Source organism: Echinops telfairi, unplaced genomic scaffold, assembly GCF_000313985.2.
Source record: "Echinops telfairi isolate 266 unplaced genomic scaffold, ASM31398v2 ScPeMD7_1;HRSCAF=3_0, whole genome shotgun sequence".
Classification (NCBI taxonomy): Eukaryota; Metazoa; Chordata; class Mammalia; order Afrosoricida; family Tenrecidae; genus Echinops; species Echinops telfairi.
In genome coordinates this window covers 8,690,055-8,705,696 of record NW_022103896.1, presented here as the reverse complement: position 1 = coordinate 8,705,696, position 15,642 = coordinate 8,690,055, and the positions used below count along the sequence as shown (strand labels likewise).

General features: G+C 52.3%; 1 protein-coding gene across 1 annotated transcript in view; it reads right to left on the bottom strand.

Moving 5' to 3' along the window:
- Window positions 1-6,495: 6,495 nt before the first annotated feature.
- Window positions 6,496-15,642, bottom strand: part of KCNQ3 (potassium voltage-gated channel subfamily Q member 3) — a gene marked incomplete at its 5' end in the record, with an annotated part of 254,883 nt that continues 245,736 nt past the window's right edge. The window contains 3 exons of the mRNA XM_045287958.1: window positions 6,496-7,468; window positions 10,730-10,814; window positions 12,670-12,768. Coding sequence (XP_045143893.1) covers window positions 6,752-7,468; window positions 10,730-10,814; window positions 12,670-12,768 — 901 coding nt within the window. The remainder of the gene's footprint in view (window positions 7,469-10,729; window positions 10,815-12,669; window positions 12,769-15,642) is intronic.

Sequence of the window (15,642 nt, the reverse complement as noted above, 5' to 3'; positions counted from 1 at the left end):
GACTCAAAATTCGGAGGGAGTCTGCCTGTGTTTCTGAGGTGACTTTTCTGGAAGGGGTGGGTGGAGCTGGCCTCTTTTCTCTAAAAGCAAAATCTCCTGAACGCTTGCCAAAATGGCTGTCCTAAATCTTGGCCTTTGGCTCTGCCACCTACCAGCTAACCCGCAGAGAAACTTCGCGGGACTGGGACTCTCCCTCCCTCGGATAAGTAGTCAGAGGCCAACAGGGGTCCAGTTACTGGATATCGGGAAAGAGCTCGTTTGATATCGGGAAAGAGAGACAAAGCTGTCAGAAGCATTGGCCTCCCGGAGGATGCTTGTAATGACGAAGGCCCTTTCTGCGGGATTTCAAAGCCTGGAACTAAGGACACAGTGGGGAGCCGAGAGGCCAGGGTCAGCAGACCCGGAGACACTTGAACTTGTTTGGGTAAAACCAACGACAGGTGCTCTTCAGGGGAGGGGCAAGGGATGCTTGTGGGCGATCTACAGACACACCAACCTCTGAGAGCCAATGTGACAGATTCCCACGTGGGCCAGGTGATCGTTCACGTACACCATGGACAGACGGCAGGACTCCAGTGGATAGTTACTCTTCTCTCCAGGGACCTAATGAATCTGTTCTCGTTCAATAATAAAGCTGATGGGGTTCAGGGTGTCATAACCGGGGTGGGGGAGGCGACCACAGGAGTGTCTCCATTGACTTGGAACCCTGAGGGAGAGGGAGGTGGGGGGTGGGCAAGAAGGAAGAACGAGGTTTGGAGGCACCAAGGACTTTTATTAACATCTCAGCTCAACCTCTTATAATGTACGACCTTCCGTAGGGCCCTACCCCTCTCAGCTTCCGTTTCCTCATCTGTAAAACGGGGTCAGAACTCACGGGGTGAGAGTGAGGATTACGGGAGTTAGGAGTGGGGACTGTTGTGTAGTGAGCAGCTCTTCCCGGAGCCCGGTCTCCCTGGGCAGAGAGTGGCTGGAACATTGGGAGAGGGTCTGCTCTCACATTCCATCTTTCCTGTTAGCCACCGGACAAGTCGCAGAGGGACTGCAACGATATCCCAAACACTGGACTGAGCTTCCCACGGATCAATTAGAAATTGCTCTCAGCTTATTTTCATATCCGTTCACCACCACTCGCTGTCGGCAAATCGATTCCGTCTCATGGCAACCCTGTAGGACAGAGTAGAACTGACCTGTCGTAGGGCTTCTAAGGGACACAAATGGCCACTTCTTTGCCCAAGGAGTGGCTGGTAGGTTTGAACCAACGACCTTTTCGTTAGAGCTGAGCACTTTAACCACATTAAGCCTGGATCCCTCTTTGGATGGTGTTGAAAGCCATTTCTTCAGAATCTTATTTTAACTTGAATGATTGGAGGCTGTCGGCTCAGTGGTTAAGCCCAGAGGTTGACACCCACCCCCCACCCCCGCGCGTGCTCCATTAGAGAAAAATGTTGCAGTCAGTTTCTGTAAGGATGTACAGACTTGGAGATCCTATAGGGCACTTCCACTCTGCCATCCAGGGCCACCATGTGTGGGAACTGTGGGCTTGTTTGATTGCTTTTTGGAAGGTGGTCTAGGTACAAGGGCGAGCTTTAAAAATACATTGTCAACTATTGCTGCCCAAGACCTTGGCACCCCTTCTGTCTGACCATCTTTTGAGGGCATCTGGCTCACCCTTCCTCACGAGAAATGAACATCTTGCCACTGGGTTTATCCAGAAATGACCCGGAGCCCCACCACAGTGCCAGCCCCGTCCCAAGCAAAGCAGCCTCAGAGACCCTCATGTGAGCCAACACAAGTGTGTACTTGCTAAAAGCATGTTTCGTTATGCAATCATTAGATGTCTCAGCTTAAATCCTGCCCACTCCCTTGCAGCCTGGAGAAAGACACTACAGCACAGGTCATGGTGCTGGCCAAGACACTGCTTTCTCTTGGCAAGACACAGGAGGACACACACTGTAGGCTCACTTGAGGCCAGAGACCCCCATGCCAGGAGAGACCTTTAGTTGAACTGGCAACTTGGGATCAGAGATATTCCAAAAGATAGCCCCTGTGTTTTTGGAAAATCCAACCCAGGGGGCGTTGCTTTGGAGAAGGAATTCCCTCCAAGTGGCCTCGAGATGAGCAGATGACCCAGGGCAGAACTCCGGCCCTGCGAACCCAGCCCAAGGGGTGGCCAATGCCCCCCAGCTTGTACGGTCATCTATGTGCAACAGAAGTTTCTCCTAAAACCAACAACGCTTGACTCCATTCAGAAATCGGAGAGTCTTCGGGTCACTGAAGTCAGGGGGCAATTCTTGACGGTGCCCCGGGTTCAGAAAGCAATCATTGTGGTCCTAGGCACGTTAGATAGTTCATCCTCCTGGGAAGCCAAGGTCAGTGCCATGGCATCTTCTGGGGAAGACGGGGCGGGAGGGGGGGGGTGGTTCTGCAGGTGATCATAGGCTACATGACTTTCTCTTAGACATTTAGACTGGTTCTGAGAGAGGGGTCTCCCGGTGAGTCATAGGAGGGGGGAATGATTCAGCACCTTCTCAGGCCTCAGTTTGGTGGGGGTTTGGGGAGAAGGAGAAAGCTAGGCTTTTCTAGGACCTTCTTCAGCTACTTCAGAACCTGCTTCTTGACAGCTTCTCTGGAGCTATGCCTACAGAGTCCAAGTCATTGAACTCAAAAACCCAGGGGACCCAACCACCCTTCCCTGTGCTGATGGGGGCAGCTGGACTTCCGTCTCACCCATGCCCAGGGCTGCAATCAGAGCCTCCCCAGGCCTGGCAGACACTTTTTCAGGGCCCTTAGATGGGAGGGGGCCCTGGTCTTGCTCGCCAGGGGAGGGCAGAATCCCTGGTTTTCCTTCCGTATCTGACAGGGCACCGCAGCGTGCCTGGTGCCCAGCAGAGCTGAGGGAATCGTGTGAAATGAACACACACACAAACACGTCTTTCTTCCCTCGTATGACAGTGGCAATGAATTAGGAGGATGGTCTTGGGCCCCTTTACACACCCACCGATCTACCTTCATTTTTTTTCTACTGATGGTTGATGATTCTGGAAATTGCCAGAGTCTAGGGACTACCTTTCCCCAAACAGGCAAGGGATGCATGATGATGGGTTAGCTAGTTTGTTTGGCTCAAGAGCACGCACAACCGGCCCTCTAGTGATGTCTCCTGATATCACTATCTTGTCTACCAAGCACAAATCCTCAGTCCCCACCGTCAATACAGGTACTGAATAGGATTTTCTTTGATCCCCCACCCCCCACTCCTTCTCCTTTCACATTTCTTTTTCTCTTTAAATGTCTGGTAACTGCTCGGGTGATAGTATCCGAGCATCAAAACTCACACTGGATCTTGGGTACTTCTCTCCCTAGCCCAATACCTTTCAGTTCACATTTGGGAAAGGGATTGATTTCATTTGTCTGAACTGGTCAGTGTTTCTGCATACCACACGGTGACCCTTGGAAGCCTGCATACGCACTCCTTAGGCTGTCCAGGGTCCTGAAAACAAAGGCCATCTTCCTGGTCCCAGGTGCTTGGGGCATGTTCCTAGTTTTCACAATAGGATTACGATGCCGCCAATTCTCTGGGTTCTGCCAATGCACTTTCATTTCCTGGGCGGGCTGAAGAAGCCCTGGGGTGTCTGAAGTGACAATGTCCTGTGAAGAACCAGTTCTTTTGGGTTATTCCACCCCCCTGCTCCTTTGTCTGACAAAAGGAGTTTCACACACAGGAACCGTTTGTTGCCTTAAATTATGTTTCACCTCAGACCCCAAGTTTCTCTGCTCCCTCAAAGCCAGCCCTGTGGCCAGTGCTGTCTGTGGGCAGAAAACCCAGGAAGGTTTGGTTTGGTTCGGTTCGTTCTCTTGAAAGGTGTTGGGTCTTTAAAAGGATATTTTCCAGAAGAGGACTCTGTTTTCTTCACTGGACCAGGAAAACTGCTAAGGTGCCTTTCACTTACCCATTCATGAGACGTATTTTGTTTGGGTCTAGATGAAGCGAGACACTTCGTTAGGTGACAGAGATGTACTGGTAAGCAAAGCAAACCCAGTGCCTACCACCAGGACTTTAAGATCAAGCAGGGTGGCCACACGGCCTGTTGACAAGTTTAGGAAATAACACCCGTGCCCAAACCTCTGTAGCTTATAGCCAAGAACCAAAGGCAGCCCTGCCCTGGCTTTGGTTGGACTCCAGGGTCACTCATTTGGGTTAGGGGATGGGAGGGCTTTGGACCAAAAATCCGGGGAGTTCCTCCCGGGCGCCTCTCTCTGTAAGATACAGAGGCTGGTGAGTTCTGCAGGAATACCCTTCAGTACCAAAGCAGCACCAGGTGCGCAGAGAGAGAGTTTGACTCATTCCGCAGCATGTCTCCCCCTTTGGGTTCCAAGAACTCATCTCCAAACCGAAAGGTGATCGAGAACTCGATACTTTCTGGTGGAAGATTCCAGGAAAGGCACCATCAAGATCCAAGTCTTTGGGAAGGGGCCTGGGCTTCTAAGACCACTGTCCTGGATGGCATGCCAAGCCACATGGAAAGGGGTCTCACTCCTTCTGATGGTCAGAAGTTCAACTAATCAACCACTGAGTATGTATGAGCTTCGTGTTTGATGGCCACCATCACGCATGCGGATCTCCCACCTCGGACTTCAAGGTCAACACCCATCCATTCGAGGGACTCCCCTCCCACAAGTGAGACTCCCTTCCTACTATGCAAGATGCTCTCTCCTGCCTGGTGACCTCCAAGTTTGGCTTTAAGCTCCTGTTCTTCATCATTACTGCACTCAGAGGTGCTCGCAGGGGCCCCGAGAACATGTGAGCCGAGGAGCCAGCGTCTGAGCATGTAGCCCCTCTCCCCACCGATGCTTAGGACCTCGCCTTAAGTAACGATAAAAGCATCAGCTAGATATCCATCACAGCTACCAGACTTTTGACAAGACCATGAGGGAGCTCAGGGTCCTGTGTCTATGTGGACATCTACTTGGACCAGTTCAATCATCTTGGTAGTTCATGGCAACCACCCATGGCCAGTGCTTCAAACCCCAAACCAAACTCACTGCCACTGAGTCCAGTCTGACCAACAGCCAGCCTCTTGGAATGGGTAGAACGGCCCCTGCAGGTTTCTGAGACTGTAACTCTTTCTGGGAGTAGGAAGCCACCTCTTTCTCCCTCGTAGCGGTTGATGGTTTGAACTGTTGACCATTGTAGTTAGCAGCCCAATGGATAACCCACTCTGCCATCAGGGCTCCTTAGACTAGTGCTTAGATGTGTGAAGAGAGCAGGACCACAATGCATAGCAGAGTCAATGAACCAAGCTTCGAGGATGCATTCCCCGCCAACGTCCTTCAAAGGACAGCACTCAAGAGGCCACCGGTGGGCGTGTGCTCCATCTTGGTCCGTGCACAGCACAGCAGGGCAGTGCTCTGCAGGTTGGCTGGTTGTGCGTGAGTTGGTCTGATGGCTACATCGGTTTTACTGTTTTCATTTAAAATAGAAATATTTCCCATTTGCATGTGATGAAAGGTAGCTGGCTCATATTATTTTATTTCTAGACCCCAAATACAATTCCTTGGGTGGGTGTGTTTTGTGGTTAAGTGTGGACTTCCCCTCCTCCTGGGCACACTACGGCATGGGCGCTTTCCACACACCCAGGGGACTGGGATTGTGGCGCTGTTTCTGGGTCCCAATGTGGGAATGGCCAAGTGGGGTGTTGAAAGGTGTAGGGGGGGCTGGGAGCCAGCAGTTGAGTCCCAGCTCTCTATGAGCTGACGGATGACCTTGGGAAGGTTCCTGGGACTGAGCCAAAGACACCTCCTGGACCAGATGGCCTCTCTGCACTCCCGTGGGCTGGTTTCTATGGTATGCGCTTTGTCCGTAAGTACCTAATGTGGGGGAGGAACGTGGTTCGGAACCTGATTTTCAAGACACTGAGCGTACTTCTCGCCCAGAGGGGGCTCCCCCCACCCCCGTGCTTCCCCTACATTTCATCCTCTTTGGCTACCTAAGATGGGAAGGACCAATATTTTCAATTGAGTGTGTGAATGTGCCCGCCCCGCCCACTCTGGACGCTTCAGGAAGACTCTCCTTGGGGTCACCACAGGGCTTTCCAGATGAGGAAAAGGCTCAGGACGAGGCAATGACAGACCGAGGGAGGTTCCTTTGCTAGTTTTTTAAATGGTTGTGTCAGCTTTTCTGTAATAAAAATAACTTGAAAATGTCTTGGTATTGGGGGCTAACGACTGTCTTGGTCTTCCCAATGCCAGATCAATGGGCAACCTATTGATACTCACGGTGGGTTTTTTTGTGGGGGGTGGGGTGTTCTTGCTTCATAGAGAAACCGGTGTCACTGCAGTGTTGAACACAAAGGGTCAGTGGTCTTAGAAATAACTTAAAAACGACCGTCTCTGCTTACCAAACCCAACCCCAAACCAGACAACAGAGCCAAGTTTGGCAACAATTTCTCCCTGGGCTGGTCCACCCAGGGTTCAAAGTAAGAAGAGCCGGTGAACAGGTCCCTAGAAGAGATTGGCGGTATCATTTATATAGTGTAAAGTCATGCAAACCATGCTGAAAGGAGGCAGCTTCACTGTGATGGTGTGGGGGATGGGCAAGGCCAAGGCAAGCCCCTGCCCGGATGGGCACCCCCCCACGCCCACGCATGCATCTGAATGCAGTCATTGGTGGCCCCACGGGTAAGCTTTGGGTGTGAGAGCAGTGAGCTATACAAAGTCTGTCTACATTACAAGGGGGAGCCAGCCAGTGACCCCCTTAAGTGGGTTTGTTGGAAGGGGTCCAGATCGAATCGGAGATTCCATCCCCTGTGGAAGACAGAGGCATGGAGCCGCTGGGCGTGAAGGGGTCCGTATCGGTGTCCGTCTCCCCCTCCGCCAGGTACCGCTTCTCCCGCATCCAGCTGGAGCCCCCGCTGGGGCCGAACACGTAATCGTCTCGGTCCTGAGAGATGCTGAAGCCACTGGGGGACCGCTCCAGCTCCTCGTGGTTGACGGACATGAGCGACAGCGGGGTGTCGCTGTCCCGCGTGATGCTGCGTCTCTGCCGCGGGGAGCGGCGGTCCGAGAACGGGCCGTGCAGGTCCGTCTGGTAGTCCAGGAGGGTCAAGATGGGCAGGACGGTGGGCCTTTCTGGGAACATCGTGGCCGTGCAGGGCAGGGCTGTCTGCCCCTTGCCTGAACCGAGGCCCCCCGGGGGCAGGTTCACCGGGTCGTGTGCAAAAAGCCCATAGGGGCTGACTTGGTCGATGGGCACCTGGTGGAAGCTGTAGGGGGCCTCTGGGGGGCCTGTCTCGGAGTAATTGCAGATGATGGTTTTCAAGTCTGAGTACCTGTTCTCCTCTTTTTGGTCCAGGTCGGCTGGCGAGGAGGGCACCTTGGTGGGGTAGTAATCCGAGAGGTGCACCTGTAGCCGCTCCATCCGCTGCATGTGCATGTCCACCAGGAAATCCAGCTTCTTCCCCATGTCCTGAACCTGGAAAACACGACCGGAAATGACATCTTGCCAGGAGGGGGGCGGGACCTCGCTCACAGGTGGGAGGAGCTAGTCCCATTTACTTTTAGCTAGGAGGCCAGTGGCGCTGTGGGTAGGCGTTAGGGCTACTAATTGAAGGATCAGCCATTCAAACCCACCAGCTGCTGCACGGGAGAAAGATGAGGCTGTCTGTTCCCATAAAAATTTACAGCCGTGGCAACCCTAGGCTGGGTCACTATGAGTTGGAATCCACTCGACGGCAGTGGGTTGGGTTTGGATTTTTGGTTTTCCTTTTAGTAAGTCCCCTGTGCTTGACTGCTCACCACAGGGTCATGAGTTCAAAACCACCAACCACTCCACAGGCGAAAAATGAGACTTTCTAGTCCGGTACAGTTATAGTCTTGGAAACTCACAGAGGCAGTTCTAGTCTGTGCTATAGGGTCTCTATGAGTTGGAATTGACTGTGTGTGTGTGTATGAGAGAGAGAGAGAGAGAGAGACTGACTTCAGGAAAGACTTACAGACTCAGAAACCCACACAGGCGGTTCTATGCTGTCCTATAGGGTCATTATGAGTTGCCATCAACTTGAAGTCAGTGAGTTTGGTTTTGATTTGAGAGAGGTTGCCCAGAGGAGTCCTGGTGCTAGTGGGGTATGCGGTGGGCTGCTCCCCGCAAGGTCAGTGGTTCGAAACCCCCAGCTGCTCCGTGGGAGAAAGATGATTCACAGCCTCGGAATTCCACAAGGGGAAGCTGTACTCTGTCCTACAGGTTGCTATGAGTCGGAATCAATTTGAGGGCAGTGAGTTTTGTATTTTCAGGTGGCACAAATAATCTGAACTCAACAACTAACCTGAAGGTTGGTGGACCGAACCCCGGTGCGATACCACATAAGAAAGACTCCCCGTTGAGATTCCCCCAAAGTCAACATTTTGGTTTGGATCAGACACAGCCGAGTCCAGGCTTCCCAGAAAGCCGAGGCTGGAAACTGAGAGCTTGCTTGCGGCCAGCCTGACAGACCTGCTTCGTGCCTTGAGGAGGAGATGGCCTGGCTGTGCTTTGTGGGCCAGGCAGCGCGAGCTCTGTATTTGCAAATGTTTTTCCAGATGGAAGGCCATGGCACGTAAGGTACAACATTCACTAAGAGGCAAGCGAAACTACTGCCTGGCTTTCGGGGGACTTCAGGGAATGGGCTTGGTTTAAGGCCTAAAGAGGATCTCAGTGAAGGGTTTCAGGGGTTTGCTCAGTGTCCATGGCTCCAGAAAGTCTGGATTCCAGGAGGGTCTGAAGTACGACTTGGCACTTCTCCCTCTTTTGATCAGGATGGTCCATGCACACCCTGAGTATCAAAGGAGGGCCCCAAACCAAGCTCACTGCCATCGAGTCAATGCTGACTCATACAAACCCCTTGTGGGTTTCCGGAACCGTAATTGTTTACGGGAGCAGAAAGCCCCGTCATTCTCTGGAGGAGCTGCTCGCGGCTTTGAACTGTGGACCATGCGAATTACAGCTCAATGTGTTACCACGATCCCACCAGGGTTCCTCCTAGAGGAATGGTAGTTAACAAAAATTGAGCCTCAAAGACCCAGAGACCCTGCCTCGGAGCCTGGGGACCCCCAGAAGCTACACTTTCCCTGAGGCAAGCCTCCCTGGCTCCTGTCCACTCACGGAGGCCTTGTCTGAAGCTTAACGTGTGAATATCTGCCTGTGTGTGGGTGTGCAGGCCTGGCTATCCACCTCTGACGGGAGCACGGCAGGCAGCCATCGTGAAATCCTGCTACCAGGGCGAATACTGAGCCGCAGAACGGCAAAGGCAGGCAAGCGTACAGGCCTTCCTAGTGATTCATACGCCGATGGCCGTTCAGCTCAGATCTAGTCCTGCTTATGCCTTGGAAAGCCACGAACCCATTTATTTTCACGACGACTCTGCAGGATGCAAAAATACTATCTCTGTTCAACAGACGAACAAGTCAGATGAGAGCTGTCACAGACCAGAGGCCTGGTAAATGGAGACACAGAGATGGAGGGTGAACATAAAAATGAAGAGGGATAGTTACGATATGCAATCAAAAGAGCATTGCCTCATAGAAAAAAATGAAAGGATTGGTATAAATGCCAGGGGTGGGAAGAGGGGATTGGCACTGCCATCGGGTTAGTGTAGTCAGGCAGAACGAGCTCAAACGTTCAAGCTTCTTGCTTCTAGGGCAAGAGGCAAGATGCTGTGGGTGAAAGCTTTCTTGTCATGTCCTGGACAACCCCATCCCTTGTGAGCTCTGCTCTGGCCCTCTTCACGCTGGCCGCTCACTGACCTGGACATGGGGGGAAGGAGGACTGGAGCCCTGGTGGAAGAAGGAACGAACATTTCTTTGTATTGTTTAATCTATTCTGTGTCTTTGTGATTGTGGAAAACGTACACAGCAGTGCATGCACCAATTTCTATGTATACCTGGGTGGTAAGGATCCCATCTCAATGACCCACACCCTCCTGTTCCAAATTGTTTCTCCACCAGGAACATGGAGTCTCTCTCTGCCTGCTGTTTCTCCCCTAAGCCTTTGAGTGCGATTGGCGGATAATACTTTCAACGAGCATGCTGCTCAAGGCAGACCCTAATTAGTCAGCAAGCTAAACTATTGTCTGTTTTTATAAGAAGACACCAGGGAATATTTTGGTTTCAGGTTGAAAATGTAACTCTTTGGGAGGCTTATCCAGTCACTCGGGCTCCAGAAAGCCTGGATTCCATAAGAATTTGAAATTACGTTCAGCATTTCTCCCCCTTTTTGATCAGGGCTCTTGTGTGGCTATAACATCAAGAGAGGATGGTCATGATAGCCGGGCACCATCCATTTCTTCTGGTGTCATGGCACAAGGAGGCAGTTGCAACGACCATTCCTTAAGGGACCACCACGAGGCAGTTAATGTGCCGCCCATTTGTAGATGTTGTCCCACTGAATCTGTTTAGAGCTCCGCATAATCATATGAGCCACCATTCGCTGAGCACTTGCTATGCTGTCCTTAACTATCCTAGACAATGTCCACGTGCCCATTCATTTCATCCTCACTGCAGGGGACACAGAGCCTCAGCACAGCCCATCAGCTCGCATCTAGCCATGGACATTGAGTGTGAACTCACCAGACTTGTGTCCTGCGTCCTTGTGAGCATTGCGGAGGGCCGCGAGAGGCTGCTACCTCCCTGTGCGGAATGGCTTTTGGAGACGAATGTGCGGCCGTCAGTTGTTTCTCTGGAGGGGCAGGAAGAAGCTTACCTGTCTTTCAACTTTCACGAACTTCCCCATCATGCTCTGGTCCTCCGTTTCTGAGGTGGAGGCTCTGGCTACATATGGTTCATTCCTAGGAGAAAGCCGACAAGGACATCAGTCCACCCTGTCCCATGTCCCTGGGAGGGTGGGAGGCCTAGGCAGCTGGGTGGTGATGCTCCTTTTCCCTGGGAGTCAGGGAAAGCCAGCGGAGCCCCCAAGTCAGCATGGCACCAGGGTCCCCTGCTTTGGTTCACGGCAGGGACACAGGAAGCCAAGCATCGGGCCACCAGTAAGGAGTCTGTTTTGCAGCAGCGGGACACCACGTGGGTGGTGCAAGTGAGGACTGCTCAGCTGCTCACCGGAAGGGTGGAGGCTTGAGCCCACCAAGAAGCGTCTCAGAAGAAAGGCCTGGAGATGGACTTTTGGGGAAAAACCAGCCGGACTCAACTGGATGGCCACCAGCATTGGCTGCCGTCAAAGTTCATGAAGCAGCTAACTGAGTCACAAGTTGGAGCCCCGGTAGAGTAGTGAGTCACGAGTTGGGCTGTTAACCACATGCCAGGGGTTTGAAACCACCCACCACTCCATGGGAGAAGAAGAGAGGCTTTGCACTCCCATAAAGAGTTACCGTCTTGGAACCCACAGCATCCCCTCAATTCTTTTACATTAAATTCCTTTGCGTGTCAATCTCAGACTATTGCTTGGTTGTGTGTGTGTGTGTGTGTGTGTGTGTGTGTGTGTAGGGGAATGAGTCTGATCTCTGAAATTCCAAGCAGGGAAAACGACACCCAAGGTAGTGCTGGTGGGTGGTGGGTTTGGGGCTGAGAAGCCGGCACAGGTGAAGGTCGGCCTGACTTCCGGTGAGTCTAGTATGTCCAGCTTCCACCGACCTGAGAACTCTCAGGAAGCCTTTTCATATTGCTCCAACCTGCACGGGGTCACGAGGCAGCTGCAGGACCAGCCAGCACCTGGTTCCTTGTGCAATGGGGTCACTGTGTGTCAGGGACTGACTCCCAGTCAGCCTCTAACAACAGCAACAAGACGCTGCTCACAAGCAGCAGCTGGGCACGCTGTAGCCACGGCCCACCCTGGCCCTCAGGGCTCCGCAGCTACTGCATTTATCACAAGCGCCCCGGAAGTCTACCAGCGCCATTTCTCCAGCATCGTGGGCTCACTTCCTGTCTCTGAGGCCCACGTTGGCCATTCTCACGACATTTCACACTCTGTCACACTGCTGCTGCACGCATCACCTGGCTGTGCACTGGGAGATCGAAGATGGGTGTGGCTCCCTTGATTGAGAGCTTCACCTGATGCAGCACTCGGGACCCAAACCTGCAGCTGCTGGCTCCTGCCAAGGCCCTGAGGCAGTTGGCTGGGAAGTCTTGGACTAAAGGGAAGTCTTGAACTGGTGCTGTGCATACATCCAACTTCTCTCTATCATGGAGTCAGTTTGTGACTCACAGCAACCTTGTCGGAGAAGGTAGAACTGCCTCTGTGGGTTTCCAAGACTGTCATTATTTATAGGAGAAAGCCTCATCTTTCTCCTGCAGAACCAGTGGTGGTTTTGAACGGCTGACCTTGTGGTTCACCGCAGCTTAACATCTAACCACTACGCCACTAGGTTCCTTCACTGGCTTTTCTTGCCCAGAGCAGAATTTTGCAACACATACAGCATCTGGATAGGGGGCCTCAGCAGGATACGCTGCAGGATGTAATTTAGAGCTAAGGCATGCATGCAATAAAGGCGCACAGAATGGATGCTGTCAGTGGTCAAGGGGATCTGGCTGCGCTGCTGGGGAAGGCTGGCTCTGAGCGCTGGTTGTAAACCTTTTTTTTTTTTGCACACTTCTCTGCACACACACTGAGAGGAAAGGAAGGGAGCTTTTCCGAAGTGGATCTGGTGGCCCCTGAGCCCACTGCTCACCGCTCTGGCCCTCGAGCCCCACCTGGGAGACTGCTGGGACGGGTGGGTGAATGCAGCCCCCTTCTGAGACTTCTTGTGTTTGGGAGTGGACGGTGGTCCCGGGGTGAAGATCATATCTATTCTGAAAGAGAACACACAGATGGAGGGGTGTTATATGCCCAGGAAAACCAAGATGGCCAGCCCCTCCTGAGTCAGGATGGGTTTGGAATATGGAAGAGGAGGAGAGAGAGGAGGGAGAGAGGGAAGGGAAAGAGGGAGAGGAACAGGAGAGGAAGAGAGCGGAGAAGAGAGAGGGAGGAGAGAGAAAGAGGAAAGGCTGTACCCTGAGCCCTCTGTTTGCCCTGTGGATGGAGCCCAGCTGTTCAGCCCTGGGGAGAGGGTGGCTGCGTGCCCACTACGACAGGGTCAAAGTCTCAACTTGTTCCCCCTGTATAACATGTCATTTGTGCCTTCAAGTCTACGCTGCCTTCTGGGTTCCATTCTTCCTGAAAGAATCTAAGTCAGGCATGTCTTTGCCAAGTCCCGGCTCCCTTGGTGACTCTGCAGAGCCCTGCTGTCCCACCGGCTTCTCTGACCACTTACGGGGCACATCTGGCGCCAGCTCCAGCCTCAGCTTCCATTCCTGACCCCAGACACGGTCCAGCTCGATGGGGCAAAAGTCCTCCTCGACCGTGTCCTTGGGGCTGGGGTGGGGAGGGGACTAAAGGACAGGGGGGAGGTTCATGGAGGGCCCAGAACCATTAAGGCCATGCCCTCAGCCCAGCAACAGCCTCAGGTGACTGTCTCTTACCTAAGGTGACCAGACGTCCCGCTTTTTAACAATTTGTCCCGCATCCTGTAGTGTTTTTAAAAAGTCCCAATTTTTGGAAAGAATGCTCGACAAGCTAGGGAATGGCAGGAGAACGGGAAGACCAAATTTTTAATCAAGAACACCCTCCCCACCCCCTGGTCAATGGTGTCTCACTTTACCAATGCTTTAGCAATGTTAAAATCTGGTCACCTTAGGAGTCTTACCTGAAAACCCGGCTTTCCCCACAGACACCCCCATCTGCTACACCGACCGCCCTCTCTCCCAGGCCCAGCGCCAGAGCAGCGTGGGGCAAGGACACACTGCCAGTAGCCCAGGCAGCCACCCTCCAGAAACACTTTGCACCGAGGGAGACCCGTGGCCACACAATGGTCCACCTTATGGGTGTCCGCTATGTCCTATCATCTGGTGGCAGGTACCAGACCTACAGGATGGCACAAGAGGCAGGCAAAGGAGCCACACCTGGTCGACCCACTCATTCAGCAGACACTGAGCTGAGCACCGACTATGTGGCCGCCAGGATGCTGGGCCGTCAGCATAGGAATTCCAGGACAAGGTCAGCTCACCTCCAACCACCTGTAGCACCCCCAACATGCCGCCCACACCCTGTCTATGTTCCCTCTGGCCCCACAGGATATCCTGGAGGAGACTGTGACTTGCATCGGGGAGGTGAAGGTCAGAGAAGTGGTTATAAAACATCCCCCAGCTCCGGGGATGGGCCCCACCCAGGACCTGATCATTCTGATGGTCAGCCCTAGCTTTCTGGGCTTCACTTTCAAGTTTTCTTTTTAAAAAGTTATTTTTATAAGCCACAGAAGATTTGATACATTTAAAAAGTAAGGGTGGGGGAATCGCACATAGTCCCTGCCCCTCCCGTCCTTTTATTGTCTTTCTTAAAGAACAGAGTTTTACTTTTCACCTCTTTCTAAAGGAGTCTCGGTTGTGTTAAGGGCTGCTCACTGCAAGGTCAGTGCTTCACACCCACCAGCAGGAGGAAGATGAGGCTGCCCTCTCCCATAAAGATCGGCAGCCTCAGAAACCCTAGGTGGGGTCACAGTGAGTCAGAATCAACTTGATGGCAGTGTTTCGTTATTCCCCGCCCCCCCCTCGGAGGCTAAACATCCAAACGAGGGTATGTTAAGTTAATGAGAGCAGATACCAGATTCTCATCACCTGTGGCAGTTACATAATCTCCTGTCAACCTGAGTGGCGGAGCGGAGACGAGGCTATCAATCAGGTCACAGCTTGACGACCTCATTTGGAGGCACGATGGAGATAATTAGCTCACTGGAGGCCAGACCCACTCTTTCTGCCTTCCCTTTCCTGCTGTTGAGACCCTCAGAGAGCTGGAGGAGACACATGGAGACCCACACCAGTGTTGAGATGCTTCCACTGTCACTGGATCCACAAGACCTTTTACCCACTGGCCTGTGATCTTCCTACACTCAGCACCATTGCATGTGCTACATGACTCTAAAGAGGAATCTATGGACTAGCATTGGACATAGGGGCTAATATAGGACTTATGGACTTGATCTGGACTGGGCTGAGATGTTTTCTCATTATACAATTGTTCTTCATATAAAGCTCTTTCTTACACACGAGTGTCTCTGGACTTGTTTCTCTCATCAACACAGACTAACACATCACCCAAGGGTGGTGTGTGGGAGAAAACAGAGGCGTGGAAACCCCTTGGGCCCAGCCTCTCTCTCATCTCTGTTAGCCTCCACTGTGAAGGGCCACCTCCAGCTGAATGCCTTATAGCTTGGGTTCTAAGGGCTTAGACCAGCGGAGGGACTCAGTCGTTCGCAGTGGGTCAGCAGAGCTGATGCCCAATTTTTGTTGACTTTGGTGAACCAGTTGTTAAAATGGCCTTTGTGATCAGGGTTCTAAGGTGGGCTGCTGGGCAGCTTCCCAGTGTGGAAATCACACATTTGCATGCCTTCCTCTATTTTAATGTTCATCAGAGCAACAGCGAATCCCAAGTGCCCCTGGTAGTGTTCACTCCATCCCAAGTATAAAAAAATTAGACAGAACTATACTTGTAATAAAAGCAAAGGATATTGCAAGTGAGGCTGTCCATCAGGAAGCCATGTGGACATAGCTTAAATAACAGTTTTATTGTTTTGTCAGTCAGGTATCATTTAATAGTTTCAAACTCATAACAGAATCTAGTTTCATGTACGT